Genomic DNA, 20,946 nt, shown 5'->3' with positions numbered 1-20,946 from the left:
AGCACAAGAGTTTTATCTCAGTCTTTACTTTTTCATATATAAATATTTGGGATACATGCAACATATCTTTTAGCTCCCATATCTTTTAGTATTCTGTCATTATATTCCCACTATTTTTATCACAAATGGAATAACTTCAAAGCTTTAGGCAAATATAGTTTGTAGCTCAACCATCCTGAAGAACCCCATGTCTACAATGAGTGGGCAAAAACACAAAATCTACACTGGTTTTAGTAGTGGGTTAGAAATTGATTTGCAAGTGGCCCACACCATGCTTTAGCCCACACATGAGGTAGTTCTCCTGTTAATCTCCCTACCCAGCCCTTCAAACAGCCTGTCTTCACTATTCAAATTCAAGTCCCAAGCCTAAGCCCCTGTCCCTCATTTCTCAGTAAACCATCTCACCTCCTACTCTACTATGAAAATTGTGTCCCTAATCCTCCACTTCCTGTGTAACCTACCAAATATGTACTAATCAGCATCTATTCTTGCCTCCTTCAGTCTCATTTCAGAAAACGTGTTCTTCCTTCCTTTTAAAAATGTCAATCCTAACCAGACATGGTGGCACACACCTGTAATCCCAACGGCTCGGGAGGCTGAGGCAGGGACAAAGTGAGTTCAAAGCCAGCCTCAGCAAAAAGCAAGGCACTACACAACTCAGTGAGACCCTGTCTCTAAGTAAAATACAAAATAAGGCTGGGAATGTGGCTCAGTGGTCAAGTGCCCCTGAGTTCAATCCTTGGTTCCCCCCTACAAAAAAAAAGTCAATCCCTTGCACATGTTTTTGCTTCTATATCTTCCCATCTCGTTTTTCACTAAGCAGAGTGTATCACTGTAATTAAGAAATAAACCCTGTCCTCTACTAATTTATATCAGACAAGGAAACAGATTGTCAATGGCAACTGCAATGTGATATAGTTAAGTACAGTAACGGGACAAACAGCTATATGAGTATTGCAGGGTTATAGAAAAATTTTGCAGTGGTGGTACCAAAGCTAAAACAGCAACAATGTGTATGTGCTAGTGGGGAAGGAGGTGAGGTTCCTGGTAGAAGGGAAGGTCTTCATAAATGAAGTGACCTCAACTAAGCCCAGTTATGGATATGGTGAGTATGAGGTAACTGTAAGACATAAAAAGACATTAAGAAATCAGCTGGGTGGAGGTAACTGGGTAGACGAGATTCAGGGCTGGAGTATTGACTTGGGATTTCTCAGCATGTAGACAAATAAGATTTTCTGGAGAGGCATAGCAAGAAGAAAGCTAAGGATAAATCCTAGCTAGGATGGATGGAGAAATGAGAATCCCAAAGGAGACTTAGAAGGATTCACCTCAATACAAGTAAGAAGGAAGTCAGGGACATGTAAAGCTGTGGCACTTGAATGAGACAAGTTTCAAGCAGAAGCTTCCATAAACTCCACTCTCATATTACTTATGGGGGTCCTATCTGTTATGTTAGGAGGCCGAGGGGGCAGTGAATAGCGGGGAACACTCCTAAAGCAACCACCCATTAGCTTTCTCACTTTTGTGTCCTCACCTTCACCTTGGCCTTTCCCCACACTGTAAGCATGCTCCATTTCTCAGCGAAGGACAAGCCTGCTTTCTGTTTTAATTGTTGAGTCTCCTCCTTTTTCAGACTTTTCACCACTTGCTGCCTCCACCTTGTGCTAATCATGCTCAAACCAACTACCTACTCTAAGGATGGCTCTACCTACAAGTTTAAACCCCAACCCCACTATTTTCCTTTATATCAAGGGCCTCATCTCAATGACTGCTCAGGTTCTTGACATCATGGACAATTCATGGCTGGAAACACTCCTTCCCTATCTTCTCAGGCTCTCTTCTACTTCTCCATATTCTGTCATTTTTATTTCTTTCCTCCCCAGGCAGGAAAGCAGGGCAGCTACAGGCTTGGGTCTGGAGCCAGACTTTCTGACTCCACCATCCACTGTTGTGTGGTAATGGCTATACTTAGCCTTCCTGGGCCTGTTTCCTCATTAATAAAAATGGTCCAATTAATAATTGGATCTGGTACTAAGCATTGCTATGAGGATTAAAACTAATGCATATTGGGGCTGGGGTTGTGGCTCAGTGGTAGAGCACTTGCCTAGCATATATGAGGCACTGGGTTCAATTCTTAGCACCACTTATAAATAAAATAAATAAATGTCCATTGACAATTAAAATTTTTTTTAAAAAACTAATGCATGTAAAATCCAGTATCAATGTTATTATTTCTTGCCCATTAAATGTGATGGCCCCTAAAGTCTGGAGTTTAGCTTACTTTTCTTACTAATCTATATGCTCTCCCTTGGTTCTCATATCCCCTTCTCATTATTTAAAATACTACCCAGTATACTAATGGCTATCAAATCAGAATCTGGTCTGTGCTTCCTATGGCTGCTGGCTTGACAGCTCCACTGGTATATCCCTCAGATGAATGAAACTCAGCCTGCCTTAACTTTGACTCATCTCCCCTTTGGCTCTCCACCCTCCAGCCTCCTGGCCCCTGCCTGTAATCCAGTCACCCAGCCAGTCGCCCAAGCTATTATCTGGGTGTTAACTTTGATTCTTCCCTGCCTTTCTCCTACCAAATGCACTAAGACTTATCATGTACCTCAACATTTTTTGATATCTTATTCTTTCTTCTGACCCCATCAGATCTTACCTGCATCATTGCCAAAAGAGCTTAACTGGTCTGCCTCTTGCACCCCCACCTCAGCCCATTCAAATTCATCTGTCAAATTGTTATCAGGTCATCTTTCTCACTTACAAATCTGCTTGCCACTCTCTCCACTCTTTAAAAATTTTCAGTACAAATTGCCTACAGTACAAATATGGAGTTCTTGGTCTGGCATATGAGCTGTGATATTACTAACCCTCCCCTCTCCCCGGCCCCAAGCCAGCCCCTCAAGTGATAGACTCTAGACATCAGCCCTTCACAACTGTTTGTGAGAACTTGGTTCATACTTTCTACTGCCTCTTGCCTGGTCACTCTAAAACACCGTGCTTCACCCAGTTAACTCTAATTGTTCCTTTAAGATTTATTTCACATTACCTCTTCCAGAAGCCTTCCTTACCTGACCTCTCAACATGCTATGTTGAGGGCCATTCTTTAGTGTTACAGGAATGTTTTATACAAATGAAATCACTACAAATCATGCTGATGTATCTTTTCCACTAGATGGTAAGCTTCAAGGGCACTGAAAATAATTTTACCCATCACTTTAGCTTTAATATTAGCTTACAGCAGTATTCATAAAGGTTTGTAGAACTATAGAATTTCCCACAAAATAAAAACTACATTTCAAAAATTGTTTCACAATGTATTATAAAAGATACCATTATCACCTATGCAACTACAGAACTCACTACTACTACTACTACGGACCAATTCAGTGGGTAAATCCCACTGTATATGAATGTCCCAAACTACCCCACAAATTCAATTCAATTCCAAGTTTTTCTTCTAAGTAAAATTTAATAGGTGATTTTGCTGTATTTGGAAAAACATATATAAACAAATAGAAATTCCAAATGGCTTACATATCTAACAGCTTTTAAAATAAAAACACATTAAGCCTGGGGTGGTGGTGCATGCCTGTAATCCCAGTGGCTCGGGAGGCTCAGGCAGGAGGATTTTGAGTTCAAAGCCAGCATCAGCAACTTAGTGAGGTGCTAAGAAACTCACTGAGACCCTATCTCTAAATAAAAATACAAAATAGGGCTGGGGATGTGGCTCAGTGGTTGAGTGCTCCTGAGTTCAGTCCCTGGTACCCCACCCCCTGGAAAAAAAAGAAAAGCACATTAAGACTATTGGAAGACAATATAGACAATATTTTTATAACCTCAGATGAAAAATATTTTCCTAAGCAAAACATAAAATGTAGAATCCAGAAAATACTGGTAGATTTGATTATATAAAAAAGTTAAAATGTAAACCTCAGCCTCTATAACAATCTAAAAATTACTATGGAGAATTTATTAGTGTGCCTACAACTTAAGATATAACTCTGTAGACAAAAAAAGAAAAGGCATAATAAAAGATAATTAATATTTGGGCATGGCTGCACAAACTTGTAATCCCAGTGACTCGGGAAGCTGAAGCAGGAGAATCCCAAGTTCAAGGCCAGCCTCAGTATCTTAGTAAGACCCTGTCTCAAAATAGAAAGAACTGGGAATGTAGCTCAGTGGTAAGGTGCCCTTGGGTTCAATCCCCAGTACAAAAAAAAAAAAAAAAAAAAATAACAGAGAAATTAACTGATTAATAAATAAGACAGGCATAATAAATATAAAAAGATAAAAAACACAATTTAAAATTTTGAAATGACAGTGGTTACTATTTCTACCCTAGATTTGCAAAAATCAAGACAGTTAATGGTATCCAGTATTAGCAATGTCAGAAAATGGGAACTTATACCCAGTTGGCAAGCAGATAGTCTAGTGTGATTTTTTGGAAAATAATGCGTCAATATATGTCATTTTTGATGTACTATCCACTAGCTAAACAATTATACTTCTAGCAAAACATAAGTTGTAAACAGAATAAAGATAAGGATATTAATTATAACATTGTTTATGGTAATAAAGTCTACTCCATAGGAGGATAGTTGAGAAGAGAATGGAGTATATACACATGGATTTCTCTCCAGTTAAATGAATGTGATACATATGGGTTGGCAGATAAGGATTCTAAGATAAACTGTTGAGAAAAAAAAAGTTACAGGATATGCATATGTCCCCATTTATATTAATAATGGTCATTCCAAACACATTCCCCTCACTGACTGAAGTAGGTATTAAGTGCTTTATACATTATTGTTTAGTCCTAACTCAAAGTCCTATTGGCTAAAATGGTGTTGCTTTATAGACTAGGCAAAGGGCTGGCATACCCTCCTCAATCTCATATCTAATAAGTGGTATAAATAGGTTTGAATCTGAACAGATCATAAGACCACTCTGTAATGCCAGTTTCCTAGGAAAGAAGATTACGTAGTGGTAATCAAGTGGGCACGTGCACACACACACACACACAAATACACAAAATGAGGCTTTTTTTTTTTTTTCTATTAGAATTTTTGAACTTGAAGCTAAACCACCTAAGCTTTCTTTCCTGGGATGTGTATCAAAAACTTCAATGCTGTAGGGCTGAGGGGTATAAGCTCAGTGACAATATACACAACAATACCTTGGTTCAATCCCCAGCAACAACAAAAATTTTCAGTGATGAATTGTCTAAGCTGGATAAAGTACAGTAGTCACCAAATAGCTTTTCCTGAATAATGCCCAACTTAACCTCATGGAGGGATCAAACTAGCCTTGATATTACAGCACACCCACTTAAAATAACTATTCCAGAGGAATATGCTAGAAAGGCAAGCAATTAACTCAAATATTATTTTTTTTAAAACCCTAAGAGTTCAATTTGATCAGTCTAGGAATGGGAAGTCTGGTTTTTAAGGTTGTTTGGTTTTGGAACTAAGGTGGAACTTAGGGATGATTTATTACTAAATGATATCCAATCTTTTTATTTTTTTGGAGATAGGGTCTCAATAATTTGCTGAAGCTGGCCTCAAACTTGTGATCCTCCTGTCTTAATCTCCCAAGATCCTGGGATTATAGTATGCACCACCATGTCCAGCTTGGGAAGTCTGAAATTTTAATTATCTACTTAAACAATACAGAGGGGAAAACTTGCTATCAGTTCCTTTTCTTACCATGCAAGAATTCTCTCTCTTCTCACTTAAATAAATCCTGCCCTACTAACTACTGCCTTTCATTATTGTCTGTGGATTTTATTCTTCAAATTTGCAAGACAAGAACCATGAAAGAAATTGGTAAATCAGAGAAACTAGTTTCATAACAAATTCTGATTTTATTTTTGGCCCCCAAGAAAGGGCACTTTGGAAGGTCATCTGCCAACACCACCACAGACCTCTCTCTGGATTTCCCTGATAAGTAAGATGCCCAAACAAATAGCCTTACACATGGAATCCAAAACCAAATTCCCCTTCTACTGGGGGCCATTAAACAGGCCTCTCTGTAGAAGGACCCTGATTGCTGTCCCCTTTTAATCCTCTTTCAGCCTAAAGCAGCCAGAGTGATCATCACCCCTTTCCTATAAACGCAGTTAAAGGCACTTCTTCAGAACAAGGAAATAAGTAAGGATAGTTAATGGTCAGCCAATCAGGGTAATGGGCCTCAATGAGATTAACCTGTAGAAAAATCCAAATATCCCAGCAAATCCTTTGTCCTAAAACTGCGCAGGAAAACAGATTTGGGGGTAGAACCAAATAAAGATCACAGTAAAGTTTAAACTCAAAGGCTAAAGGACACACAGCCAATTGGAGGGTCACGGACAAGGGATCTGCCATAACACTTTTCCAGTAACTGTTAGCAAGGGTTTTGATCACTGCCCCTACCCAAAAGCTATAAAAGCCCCCACATCTACTACATTTAAGTGGAAAACTGGCTCTCAGTTCCCCTCTTGCCTTATGGAAGTTATCTTTTATTCTCACTTAAATAAATCCTCCTCCATTCACTCTTGAAAATGAATAAATAAACAGAGGTTTTAATGGTCTTACAGACATGCTTTGACTGAAGTTTGCTTTATTTTGAAGAGAATTAGGACTGTCATTTTAAGGAGAAGAAAAGGATGGACTTTTTACGGGAGTTCCATGGGGACACGGAAATGACCCAGAGAAAATACACAAAAGGAAAACAAAGGAATAAAAAGTAAGTTACTATACACCATCAGTAAAACACAAAGGGAGATATCAAGACAGGAAAGAGACAAAAGAGCTTGAAGATAAAAAACAATGAATAAGACTCTAATTAATTATTAATAATTACTTTTTTTTTGGTGGGGCTGGGGATTGAACCCAGGGCCTTGTGCATGCAAGGCAAGCACTTTACCAACTAAGCTATATCCCCAGCCCAATAATTACTTTTAAGTGTAAATGGATTAAACTTCCTAATCAAGAGACACAAAGTGGCTTACTAAATTAAAAAAAAAGATCCAACAATACACTGTATATAAGACTCACTTTTAGGTTTAGGATAGATATATGTTTAAAGAAAAAGGAAGGAAAAAGATATTCTATGCAAATGGTGGCCATACTTACATCAGACTAAATCAAAAAATGCCAATAGACAAAATAAAATATTATATGATAATAAAATGGCCAATTTACAAGGAAGGCATAATGTGTAATGTGTATATGTGTGTGTGTGTGTGTGTAATCAAAGCACCTAAACATAGAAAGCAAACGCTGAGAGAACTAAAGGGAAAACCAGACAGCAATCTAGCAATAATAGGAAACTTTAATATTCCATTTTCAATAATGGATAGAATATTCAGACAGAAAATCAGTAAAGAAACAGGACATGAATGGCACTACAGACCAAGTAAAACAAACATACAGAACATTCCATCCAACAACAGCAAAATACACATTCTTCTCAAATAAACATAAAACATTTTACAGGACAGATCACCTATGAAGTCCCAAAACAAGCCTTACCAAACAAGAACAAATAAAAAAGACTTAATTCATACCAACTACCTTTTCCAGCAAAAATGAATTTTTACAATCAATAGAAAACTCATATATATGAAAATTAAAACAACACTTTTTTTTAAGCTGTTGATAGACTTTTATTTATTTTTATGTGGAACTGAGGATCAAATCCAGTACCTCACACATGCTAGGCAAGCGCACTACTATTGAGCCACAACCCCATACCAAAAGAACACACTCTTAAACAATTGATGGGTTAAATTCTTGCAACAAACAAAACATATCCAAAACTTATGGAATTCAGGAAAAGCACTACCAAGAGGAAATTTTTATAGCAATAAACACCTCAAGGACAAGAACAAACTATGCCCAAAATTAGCAAAAAGAAGGAAATAATAAAGATTAGAGCTGAAACAAAACAGAAAAATTGGGGGGTGGGGGGGGGTCACTGAAATGGAGTTGGGTTTTTAAAAGCGACAAAATTGACAAACTTCTAGCTAGATTAATGAAAAAAATAGCTGAAAACATAATAAAAAATAAAAGATGAAAGAGAAAACATATTTCCAATACCACAGAAATGAAAATGATCATTAACTTATGAACAATTATATATATCAACAAACTGGATAATATAAAAGAAATGGATAAATTCCTAAAAACATAAACTCTACCAAGACTAAATCATGAAGAAACAGAAAAAATGAAGGTCAATAATAAGTAAGGAGATAATCAATAATCAATAATAATAACATGTCTTCCATTCACGAAAAGCCCAGATGCAGATGGCTTCACTGGTGAATTCTACCAAACATTTAAAGAACTAATGACATTCTTTCTCAAACTCTTCCAAATAATTCATGGAGGAACATTTCCAAATATACTTGAAGAAGCCAGAATTACTCTGATACTTAAGTCAGAGAAAGACACTACAAAAGGACTATAGACCAATATTCCTGATGATGGTAAACACAAAAACTACAACAAAATACTACCAAGCTGAATTCAACAGCACATTAAAAGGATCACACGAGACTGGGGTGGTGGCTCAGCGGTAGAGCACTCACCTAGCACATGCGAGGCCCTGGGTTCAATCCTCAGCACTACAGAAAAATAAATAAAATAAAGGTTTGGTGTTCAACAAAACTAAAAAATAAATATTTTTTTTTAAAAAAGGATCACACACCATAATAAAGTGAGATTATCTGAGATGGATGCAAGCATAGTTCAACAGTAGAAAATCAATTTGTGATATTCCACAGTAAAAGAATAAAAATCATGATCATTTCACACATGATAAAAACTCTCAGCAAACTAGAAATACAAAGAAATTACTTTAACATAATAAAAGCCATATATAAAAAGCCCACAGCTGACATCACACTCAATCTGTGAAAACTGTTTCCTCTAAGACCAGGAAAAGGAAAAAAGCCTCACTGTAATACCAGAAGTACTAGCCAGGACAATTAGGCAAGAAAAAAAATTAAAGACATCCAAATCAGAAGCCAGGTGGCTTCTGTAACATACCTGTAATCCCACACACCTGTAATCCCAGCAGCTCAGGAGGCTAAGGCAAGAAGATCAAAGCCCTCAAAATAAAAAAGGGGTTAGGTGCCCCTGGGTTCAATCTCTAGCACCAAAAAAATAAAATAAAGGCATCCAAATCACAAAGGAAGAAGTAAAATTATGCCTGCTTATAGATGACAAGTTCTTATGTGTAAAAAATCTGTCTCCAAAACAGTAAACCTGTTGGAGCAAAAAAAATTCAGGAAAGTTACAGGGGCTGGGATTGTGGCTCAGTGGTGGATTGCTCACTTAGCATGCATGAGTCACTGGGTTCGATCCTCAGCATCACATATGTAAAATAAAACTAAAAAATAAATATTAAAAAAAAGAAAGTTACAAGATACAAATCAACAAATCAATCTGTTACCACTTTTATATGGTAACAACAAATTATCTGAAAAAGAAATTAGGAAAATAATTTTAATTAAATGAATTAAAGACTTAAACATTAAGACTCGAAACTATAAAAGAAGAAATGCTCCATGGCATTAGTCTTGGTGATAGTTTCTTAGAGATGACACCAAACACAGACGCAACAAAAGTGAAAACAGACAAGTGGGAGTACATCAAAGTACAACACCTCTGCTCTATAAAGGGAAAGGTGTGAAAAGGCAATCTACATAATGGGAAAAAATATTTGCAAATTATTTATCTGATAAAGGGTTAATATTTAAAATATACAAGGAAATCCCACAACTCAAAGAGCATGAAAACAAATAGCCCAACTTAAAAAAGGATAGAGGACTTGAATAGACAGTTCTGCAAAGAAGACACACATAACAGGCATATTTAATATGCTCCATATCATTACTTATTAGAGAAATGCAAATCAAAACCAGAAGATAGCATTTCACACCTGATAGAAAATGGATAGCCATCAAAAAAACAAAGAATAACAAGTGCTGGCACATATATGGAGAAATTGTAAAATCTATATACTGTTGGTGGGCGTGCAAATGGAGAAACAAAATTTAGGAAAACAGAATGAAAGTTCCTAAAAAAAAAAAAAAATCATAAATAGAATTACCATTTCATGCAGTAATCCCATTTCTGGGTATATGTGAAAAAAAGAACTGAGACTGAAATCTCAAAGAGAAATACAAACTCCATCTACTGTAGTATCATCACTGTAGTAAAGACGTAAAAATTACCTAAATTTGCATTGATAGACTATGAAAAAGAAAACATGTTCTATATACAAAATGGAATACTGTTCACCCATAGAAGAGAATCCTACCAAATAGATAGGATTTGTGGATCAAAATGGATAAAACTTGAAAACATTATATTAAGTGAAATAAGCCAGTCACAGGACTCACAGAAGCAAAGAATAAAATGGTGATTGCCAGGAGCTGGGGAGAGGGAAAATGGGAAGTTGCTGTTCAGGGGGTGTAGTTTCAGTTATGCAAAGATGAACTAGCTCAAGAGATCTGCTATAACACATTTTGCTTATAATTAACAATACTTTGCTGTAAAAAACTTAAGTGGGCAGCCCTCATATTATCTGTTCTTACCATAATGAAAAACATTTTAAATTTAAAAAGATGGACACAAGAGCAAAGGAATTCTGAGACAAGCTATTCTGATATTGACCCATAGCCTTAATAGAAACTTTAATGCTCTTCAAGATGTCTTCTGCTTCTGCAGATAAATGGAAACCTTAGTGCACTCCTAGCTCCTGATGTTCTGTATCAAAGTTATTATTTAACTCAAATACTCATCCAAAACAATTTTTTGTTGTTGCTTGAACACAAAGGAAATTAATATTCTTTCAAGATATTTATAGTAGTTCTAATTTCCACATGGCTGGATCTATCCCAGGTCCCCTTGGCTTCACCACAAAGGATCCCTGCACGTGGTACGCAAAAGAGGCACAGAGAACCCTATATGTAACTCATGCTGACTTAGCTATCTATCATTGTTCGTATAATAATCATCCCAGGGAAAACTAGGGGGTGGGATAGGACTCTGAATGAGACCCACAAGGGACAAATGGAGGGGAGAAGTTACCCTCTAAAGGATTTGGGAAAATGTTTAGGAACTAGAACCAAAGAGATAAAAGCTATAGCTATGCCATTCAAACTCCTGTGCTCTCATAGTGGTTAACTTTTGTGTATCAGCTACACTTTCACAGTGGCATTTTTACACAAACAACTTTTATTTCAAAGTAGTTCAGTCAAGTTATGGAAACGTGAGTTCATTTAACCAGACTATATGGCATATTGCATATGAAGTGTTTCTATCTTTACAGTTTATGGCCATTAAGAAAAAAATAATGACTGTCTTTATGTGGTATCTAGGGAAACCTAGAAGCAGGTCAATCATTTGAGGCAGTTGCTCATGCTTTCATATCCATCCTCTAGCTAAACAAACAAGTGCAAGAATACACAGGTTGATTTGAGGGGGAAAAAGGGGGTTTTTTTCACAATTAATAAAACGATTGCATCACTATAGAATTAAAGTACAAAAATGGATCATCCCAACACTGTATCTAGCACGATATATTTCTTTCTTTAAAACTGGAAGTCTAAAACATTACCAACCAGTGCCCATGGTACCATTTCAGTTCCCCAATCTGTGAAATGTTCTTTACATCTAATTTCTATGTTGCCAAATACAAAGGTAATGAGCTGACACAAACACAAGCAAGAAAAAACTATTTCATGAGCACCCACTATGATATAGGCATTCCTCTAGGTGCTAAAGATATAGCAGAGAACAATTTTCCCACAAGAACTTAACAAGTCCACCTTCATCTACTGCTGATCCTACATAGCCACAGTCACGAGATTTTTTTTCCAATACACTTCTCTATTAGTTCTGACTGACCTCAATTTACTTCAAGATTCCTCAAAGTATTTCTTCCAGTATATCTAGGAATTCATCAGTAACTGTTCTATTAACTGTGAAGTAGCATCTTCAAGGTTGGTACTTTATTTCTTAATATGCAGCTTTTACTGGTAATTCCCCATCAGTGATATTCCTATCACATTTCCCAGTAAGATATTCAACTATTCTGCAATGGCTAATTTTCTACAACTGAAGAAAAGAAGGTGGGGAAAACAGTTGACTAAAACGCCTTAGATCATAACTCTTTAACTGCAGTTTTTATTTTGAAAACTCAATTCAAAATCCCCAAATTATACTTTGACATTTAAAGACAATCTTTGAGTAGCTATAAAAGTAGACAGAGTCTCTTACTTCTTTTGTTGTCTTGTTAATATTTTAAACATTTTCCATTTGTGAGATATAAACAGATTTAGGTATTTGGGCATATATAAATATTTCAGAATTTCTGCCACAGCTTAGCAAAATTTATAAATCAATATTCATCAGCAGTTGGGTAAGCAAAAAAAATAAAAATAAAAAACAAGGTTTTTACTGTTTTCCCAAGATGGTTCTGTATTATTCACCACTGTATCTGTCTACCTTAAATTCCTTTGTATGTTCACTTACAAGTTACTCTGTCCTGAAGTAAATATCGTAAAATATTACCCTTTATTGTACTTACTTCTAATGATTTGATAACTGGTCAGTATCCCTCAGTAGTAAGACCAACATATTATAATATGTGCACATAAGGATACAGTTTTGTCTATTTGGAACCACCACTCCCTCCCAATCACCAGCAGTCCAGGAAAAGAAAAAACATACTCTGAACTACTGCTCAATTCTCATTTGAGCAGACTTGACTTACACAAAACTATACTCTAGAAATACCTCAGTAGTTGGAGGATAAAGGGTACTTTTTAAACAAACGGAAAAATAAAATTCAATGTCTAAAAAGAATGACAAAATGTGATACACACTTAACAACAACAAAAAAAACTTTATTGAGTTACAAATTTTAAAATGGATCACTTAATTTAAAAGTGGGACTATTTTAACCTTATTATCCTTAAACTCATTCTTTCAAAAATGCACTTTATTTCTGAAATGATATAACAAAAGGTTCAACCATTAACTGACAAAGTAAATGTGGGTTAGTGCCCGTGGTCCAATCCTTAACATGGACATCAAGATGATTTGCAGTAAGAAACAGGAAGAGAGTAAGCAAAGGAAAGTGCAAAGCATGTATGGAGGTCTTTCTATGGTAACTGACAGAATGAATCTTCAGCATGATAAACTGTACACTTTGCAATAGTGGCCTTTTAAGATGTGCTAGAGCAATTGTAACCAAGTAACCAAGGTGAAAACTATTTTTTCTTATTCCTAACATAACAAATGGTAAACACATAAACAAAAAAATAAAACTTAATCTTAAGATACATACTGTGAAATGACTCACTCTAATTCATGTTTTCAGTTGATTCAACAATCTCATTCATCGTATAACAGAACAAGTCTGCAATAAGGCTCAGAACAAAAATATCTTCTATCACCCTCCATACAGAAAGACCACAGCTTTAGTGATTCCTACAATCCTTATGCTTAATCCTTGGTCAGTATAGATTTTCAAATAAAATCAAGTCATGAACTGTTAACAATAACTACTCTACACTAAGATGCTAACATTTTCTTCCCAGTACATCTTCCTATGAGGAGAAAAAAACTGTCAGAAGCTTTTGCTCTTTGCCTGTAAGGAGATTTATGAAAAGCCCTATGAAACTATAACAATGTTCTTTTGTAAAACTAAAATACCCTAACCAAGTCAAACAAGTAAATAAACAACAAACCAAACTGATTTTAACAAAGTCAAGTCATGTTTCCAAAAGTAAAATCTATTAAGAACAATTAATATACATGTACAAGAAATTACAAGAAATGATGATCACGGTTAGTTACAGATGCAAAAATAATATGTAATTAGCCCAAGCATGTGAACATAATAATTAAAATCAAATTCATATGCTAGTTCAAATATTATGTACAATTTAGATAAGATGGTCAAGTATTATGTGAATACAAACCATATTTGGTAAACCTAAACTTATATTACCTTTTTTCTTCCTTTAATATTTGTAGGTATTTCATATTCATGCCAATATGAAAAAAAATGAAATTTTTATTTATGTATTACAGAACAATAGAATTTCTACTGTACGCTTCAGACTGTAAAAAAATTAAGGAACATTTTCCTTTAAGAAGAAAAAAATAAAAATAAATTGCTAAAAGTTTGATAAAAGTTTAATATCAACTTACTTGTAAAAATGGGGGGGAAAAGGATTGAAACAGATATCATACAATTATTGTATGATCTCCCTATTGATCTGAAACTATAGAAGGCATTGAAGAAAGGGATGTTAGGTCAAAAACAAACACTAACCCCACGGGATGTATGCTGATTTAAAAATCTGACTTTCAAGAAATCTAGTTGTTTGGCCTAGTTTTAAAGCTAATTACAAAATCCATTTTCTTAATGGTCCAGATCCAATTCTTCCAACTCAACAGAACTGTCAAAAGAGAAGAAATATTTCATGAGACCTTTAAATGCAAACAAGGGGGCATATATTTCCCATTAACATAATATACATTGTAAATTGTTTTTTTTTTTTTTTTAATGAGACATTTTTGGAAAAGATTTTTCACACATAGTAGTTACCTATCTCAAGGATTTGACTTAAGAATTTGACAACTTAAAATTTGACAACTTAAAATAGATAACCAAAAAAATATATATATGAAACATTTTAGGTTTTTTGTTGTTGTTGTTGTTACTGGGGATTAAGCCCAGGGGCACTCAACACTGCGTGGCGACCCCAGCCCTTTTCTGTATTTTATTTAGAGACAGGGTCTCACTGAGTTGCTTAGGGCCTTGCTAAGTTGCTGAGGCTGGCTTTGAACTCTCATTCCCTCCTGCCTCAGCCTCCTTAGCTACTGGGATTTTTATTAAGGGCCTCCCTAGCCGCTTAAAAGTTTTTATTAAATGACTCTCTTGATTTTAGGTTGAAACAATAAAAACTGTGCTGGGCACAACAGCATATGCCTATAATTCCAGACACTCAGGAGGCTGAGGCAGGAGGACTGCAAGTTCAAGGTCAGCCTCACACTTCAGTGAGGCTCTAAGTAACTTAGTGAGACCCTATCTCAAAATATAAAATAAACAGGGTTGAGGATGTTGCTGAATGGTAAAGTGCCTCTGGGTTCAATACCCAGTACCAAAAAAAAAAAAAGTAAAAATTCCTACCAGCTTTCTACATTAACCTGAATTTTCTTAAATTCATTAGGCACTATGTCTTATATTCTGCTAATTAAAATTGTATTCAAAGCAGCACAATACATGCTCATAATAAAAAACTGACCAATCATGCAAAACAAATCTAAGAGAAATATCTGAACAAGTTTGCTCAACAGGATTGAAATTTTAAAAAAATAATAATAATCAATGTCCCTCTCCTAAATATCAATGTAAAACATTCACCAACTTAGAAGGGTAAGAAACACTGCTCAAAATCATGAAACCCTTTCAATATTGGTAAATTCTTCATCTCAGAATCAAATATTTGTATATAATGAAATAGGTACTGGACTTAACCTTTAGCCCCCAAAGTCCCAAATTATACTTGTGGAAGTTATTTGTCTGGCTTCCAATACACTTCTAATTTCCAGAAAATGATTTAACCTATGTGAATAATTCAAAATTAAGTATTAAACCGAAGTCTGTAAATGTAGCAAAAAAAATAAATAAATAAACCTTTTACATACTTCACAAAAACTGATAAGAACACCCAGCATTTTGGGGACTGAGAGGCACTTTACATACATTATCTCTACTCTTCATCACAACCTTCAATGCCAGTATTATTTACATTTAATACATGAGAAAATGACAGTGATGGTATGTGCAAAAGATTTTAAAATCAGTTTATATGGTTCCAAAGACATGAAAGCCTCCCAACCCTACACCTGTAACAACCCTGCCTATATTTACAGTAAATGTATTTTTGGGACTAAGGTGTAACCCTTCTCTCAATTTTTAATTTTATTTTTGTAGCTCACAAAACCATTCAAGAATGAGTTATTTAAATAATATAAACTTATCAGTGAACCTACTTCAAAACCTACAGGCAACATTAAGGTTTAGTGAAAATGCCCATCAAACCATAAAACTGCTCACCTGTAATTCCTAAAATAATAAAAATCATTGGGCTTAAGTTCAACAAGATAAAGAAAGTTTTACTGAATAAAAATCAATTAGAATAAGTAATAAACATATAGATTTTCTGGGAGTTCGAGAAGAAATGATGTAATGAATATAGGATCTTGTTATGATAACTGGGCATTTAAGATTCTCTCCTGGGGACTAGGGAGGTAGTTTGGTGGTGGAACTTTTGCTTAGCATATGCAAGGCCCTGGGCTCAAGGCCCCAGTACCTAACAAAAGTGGGGGAAAAAAAAAAAAGAAGATTCTCTTCTAGTTATTCTTGTCCCTACAACAAAACATATATAACAAGGAGGTAAAATCAAGTTAATTATTTCTAGTAGGATATAAAATAGCTTATTCCAATACAAGTAGTTAATAAAGGACTTCTACATTACTGAACAGTGTGAGCATACATGTATAATTTAGATACTAGGTAAAATTATTAAAAGACTAAAAAAATTGTTCTATTATAAATGAGTATAATATGAATTCAAGAGGGTGCCATACCTTCCATCGATTTCCACATTCATTACAAACAACAAATGTTGTCATTGGTTCATCTGCACTTCGGGTTTGTACCTGCAGCAAAATCAAGTGAAAGATATTACTTAAGTAGTACTATAAAAAAAGAAAAACCTAAAGAACATCAACATATAGATATGTAATTATCACAATGGTACCACAATAAAATGTGTAAGAGCCTAGAAAAAATACAAGTAAGCAAAATAATATCAAAGAAGCATGTATTTCCAAACTTGATTTTTCTAAACCCCTTTCCTCTTTCATGTTTAATTTATCCCAGATAAGTAGGGAAATCCTCTAAAATCACCCATTAAATATAAATAGTTAATGTGAAAAAACATTCATCAGTAACAAATACAAAAATGTACAAATTTAAACATGTTGATATTCTCTTACAAAGTGGCAAAGACGTAAAAACTAAGAATATTTCATTCTGACATGTAACTCCTACAACCTCCTAAATTAAGCAATAAGGTTAAGAATCTTAAATAACTATTGTCTCTAACCTATCTATTCTAAGATGGTAATTAGAAACATGAAGACCTATGTATAAGAATATTTGAAAAATCCAATTTTATAATAGCAAAAGTGCTGGAAACAAGTATCCAATAAGGAATTAATGTACTAAAAGTGCATCCATCTGATGGAATATTATATAGTCATTTGGATTTTGCAAAGGATCATGTTTAACAATTAAGAAAATGCTTACACTTATAGAATTTACATGAAAAGTGAATAAGACAGTTTTGGCAGCATATACCTCCAAGTATATGTAAAAAGAAAATCACAAAATATTGCAAACATTAAAATATTGATGATTTATTCTCTATAGATGGCAGATAAAAGGGTGATTTTAAATCTCTTATTCATGGGCTGGAAGTACATAGCTCAGAAGTATGGCATGTGCTTAGCACACATGAGGATATGGTTTTAATCCCTAGAACCACCCACCACCCCCCAGATTCTTGGTCATATATTTCTGTAATTTTCCTAAATTTCAATAAGTAAATATTATTATGTTGCACAAATAGTTTATATGCTCATTTGATCTAGCAATTATACTGCAGAGTATATAACCAAAAGAAATAATGAAGTAATTGTAAATTCACTTACATATCAACATTACTCACATTTAAATTTTTTGTATCAGTTATTTTCATGAGAACTTTGGAAGTTTTTTTTTAATTGAAAAGACGTAATTTTTTTGATTTTTTTTTAAAGTTAATATTTATTTATTTTTTTTAGTTATTGGCGGACACAACATCTTTGTTTGTATGTGGTGCTGAGGATCGAACCTGGGCCGCACACAGGCCAGGCCAGCGTGCTACCGCTTGAGCCACATCCCCAGCCCTAATTTTTTTGATTTTAAGAAATCATACTAGGCTGAGGTTGTGGCTCAGTGGTAGAATGCTTGTCTAGCATGGTATGAGGCACTGGGTTCAACTCAGCACCACATAAAAATAAATAAATAAAATGGAGTTACTATGCCCATCTACAATTAAAAAAATTAAAAAGAAATCATACTGACTTCACATTTAGACTAGGTTCCTTCTGTTAAAAGAATTTTTTTTTTATCTTAGCTGTTTATAACCTGATAATGTAAGATATATCACTTCTACTTTCCTGAGCTTTTTCTACCTGACTAGAAGAAAATAGCGCAATTAAAACGCAGAATTTTCTGAGACTACTTCTATCACATACATGTTCAATTCAATAACTGTCAGTAGTAAAACTTCTACACATCAAAACAATAAATTATAAGACATACAAGAATTATGGCCTGTTTACATAATACCCAGTAATCAACTGCTGATGAACTGTTAAAATACAAGTCATCTTGGGCTGGGGATGTGGCTCAAGCGGTAGCGTGCTCGCCTGGCATGTGTGCGGCCCGGGTTCGATCCTCAGCACCACATACAAACAAAGATGTGCCCGCCGATAACTAAAAAATAAATATTAAAATTCTCTCTCTCTCTACCTCTCTCTCTTAAAAAAAAAAAAATACAAGTCATCTATTAAACAGCATATATTTTATTTAATTAACTGATACAGTTTTCATAGCAACTATTTCCATGAAGGTATGATTTTTAACAATTTATTTTTTCTTAACTGCAATCGGTATTAAGAAAAGCATTCTTTCATCTTAGAGATATCATCTCTTTTTGAAAATTATCAAAGTACTGGTAATTATCCTTGGTACCTATAAGCATTGTTAATATGAAAATAAGAATCTATAAATAATCACAAACCTGTGTGTAAGTGCAATTCTTCTTTTTACATTTACCACATGTGAACAAGTCAGTCTGAGTGCCACCGGTCTTGGCCATCTGATGCTCTCTGATGGCTTCTTTGGTCAAGTTTTTCCGCATCTCTTTGAGCTCATCACTAGCCATTTCCTATGATGGAGGTGGAAATACCACTCAGTTACAGAAATCTTCTATACAATATGTATATCCTATGATCTAAATGCTTTAATGTTCAATTAGCTTAATAATAATAATCAGCATTTAAAAGTTTAAGAAGTATAAAATTAATATTTTTTCTTAGAGAACTTATAAGAGTTTGCTTCCTTTAACATTTTCTTCAAATGCTCATAAGTTTGCATGTTAATACTGGAATTAATTGTTGTTTAAAGGCTATAAACAATGTAAACCTGTAACAATGAGTACCTATAGTATCCAGATTGTGGTCTCTAAATACCACAGCCCAGAAGGAAGCCAGGGACCTTTGGAGAAATTCAAGCCTTGGGGTAAGAAGCAAAAGGATATATCAGGGTCATGTTCTGTACCAAAAATCACAGAAGATACCAGAGAGTATCACAGTTGAGTCCAATGGAAACAGAGGTCAATGTGAAGTAACTCCTATCAGCCAAAAATAGGACCATTTCTTATCCATTAAATTAAATTACTGTAAAGAACTAATCCCACGGGATAAATAAAAAGTCACAAGTCTATGACAATACTTAAGAGAGGACACATATATTCAAAAACAACCTGGGGAGAGTGGCATACGCCTGTAATCCCAGCGGCTCAGGAGGCTGAGGCAGGAGGATCATGAGTTCAAAGCCAGCCTCAGCACTGGTGAGGCACCAACCAACTATGTAAGACCCTGTTTCTAAAATAAAAAATACAAAATAGGGCTGAGGATGTGACTCAGTGGTTGAGTGCCCCTGAGTTCAATCTCAGTACAAAAAAAAAAAAAGAAAGCCATCATTGGCAATTAACCAGGGCACCAACTCCTGATTATGGTAACTGATAACCAATGGAAAAGACTTACACATTGATCCTGACTTTCCTACCCAAACCATAAGGAAAAGTGCTTCTTTAACAAAGAAACCTTGCTAATTATTGTAAAAGGAATGACATAATTTAAATCATTCATTTGCAGTGGTTATTTTATTGAAATAACCAATTCAGGCAAGGATCATCAGTGGATGAATTCATCAACTGAAAGTTCGATGGAGAGATTTACAGTGGACAAATCACTCTAATTATCCAAACCCAAATGACCAATCTTAACACCCTAAGAAGAGATCAATACATTATGTGTCTCCTGCTGTGAGGAAACTACAATAAAAAGCATCACTTATGAAGAAGTATTTATACAGAAAAAAAAAAATGAAGCTTGAATATAATCAAGCCTATTGAACTAGCTTCCAATATTACAGAAAATAGGGGGGATAGAAAAAAAATCAAATTACATGAGAAACAGATACAGTTGTACAGACAAAATCCATAATGTGGGATGGGCTAGGGTTGTGGCTCAGCAGTAGAGCACTCACCTAGCACACAAGGCACTGGGTTTGATCCTCAGCACCACATAAAAATGAATAAATAAAAGAAAGGTATAGTGTCCAACTACAACTAAAAAATAAATATTTTTTAAAAATCCACAATGTGGGATACAGAACTGATTTCTTTGGAAGGGCAATATCGTAAAGGGAAATTAAAAAAAAAAAGCATTAGAAAGGATATAAGGGACAGGAAAAGAATAGAACATGAATATGAGCTAGATATTAATAATACCAATAGGTTTGTTAGATGTGGAGATGACATTATGTAAGAAAAATATATATTGTAAAGCTATCTCCCAAATATAAAGAGGTTTAAAAAAAGATATAATGTCTGAGATGTGCTTGAAAATAAATTCAAGGGAAAAAGGGGGGCAGGCAGTGAAAAATTAAAAGGGTGATAAGTTCTCAAAAATACTGAAAGCTTCCGTGATGGATTCATGAGATCTCACTGCACTATGTTCTCTGCTT

At 34.9% G+C, this 20,946-nt stretch overlaps 1 protein-coding gene across 1 annotated transcript in view; it reads right to left on the bottom strand.

Moving 5' to 3' along the window:
- Positions 1–12,889: 12,889 nt before the first annotated feature.
- Tcea1 (transcription elongation factor A1) overlaps positions 12,890–20,946 on the bottom strand; it is a 40,807-nt gene continuing 32,750 nt past the window's right edge. The window contains exons 8-10 of the mRNA XM_027932845.2: positions 18,935–19,081; positions 16,671–16,742; positions 12,890–14,473 (exon numbers count right to left, since the gene is read on the bottom strand). Coding sequence (XP_027788646.1) covers positions 14,465–14,473; positions 16,671–16,742; positions 18,935–19,081 — 228 coding nt within the window. The 3' untranslated portion in view covers positions 12,890–14,464. The remainder of the gene's footprint in view (positions 14,474–16,670; positions 16,743–18,934; positions 19,082–20,946) is intronic.

Source organism: Marmota flaviventris, chromosome 15 (assembly GCF_047511675.1).
Source record: "Marmota flaviventris isolate mMarFla1 chromosome 15, mMarFla1.hap1, whole genome shotgun sequence".
Classification (NCBI taxonomy): Eukaryota; Metazoa; Chordata; class Mammalia; order Rodentia; family Sciuridae; genus Marmota; species Marmota flaviventris.
The sequence above is the reverse complement of the archived record's forward strand: the minus strand, read 5'-3'. Positions and strand labels throughout refer to the sequence as shown.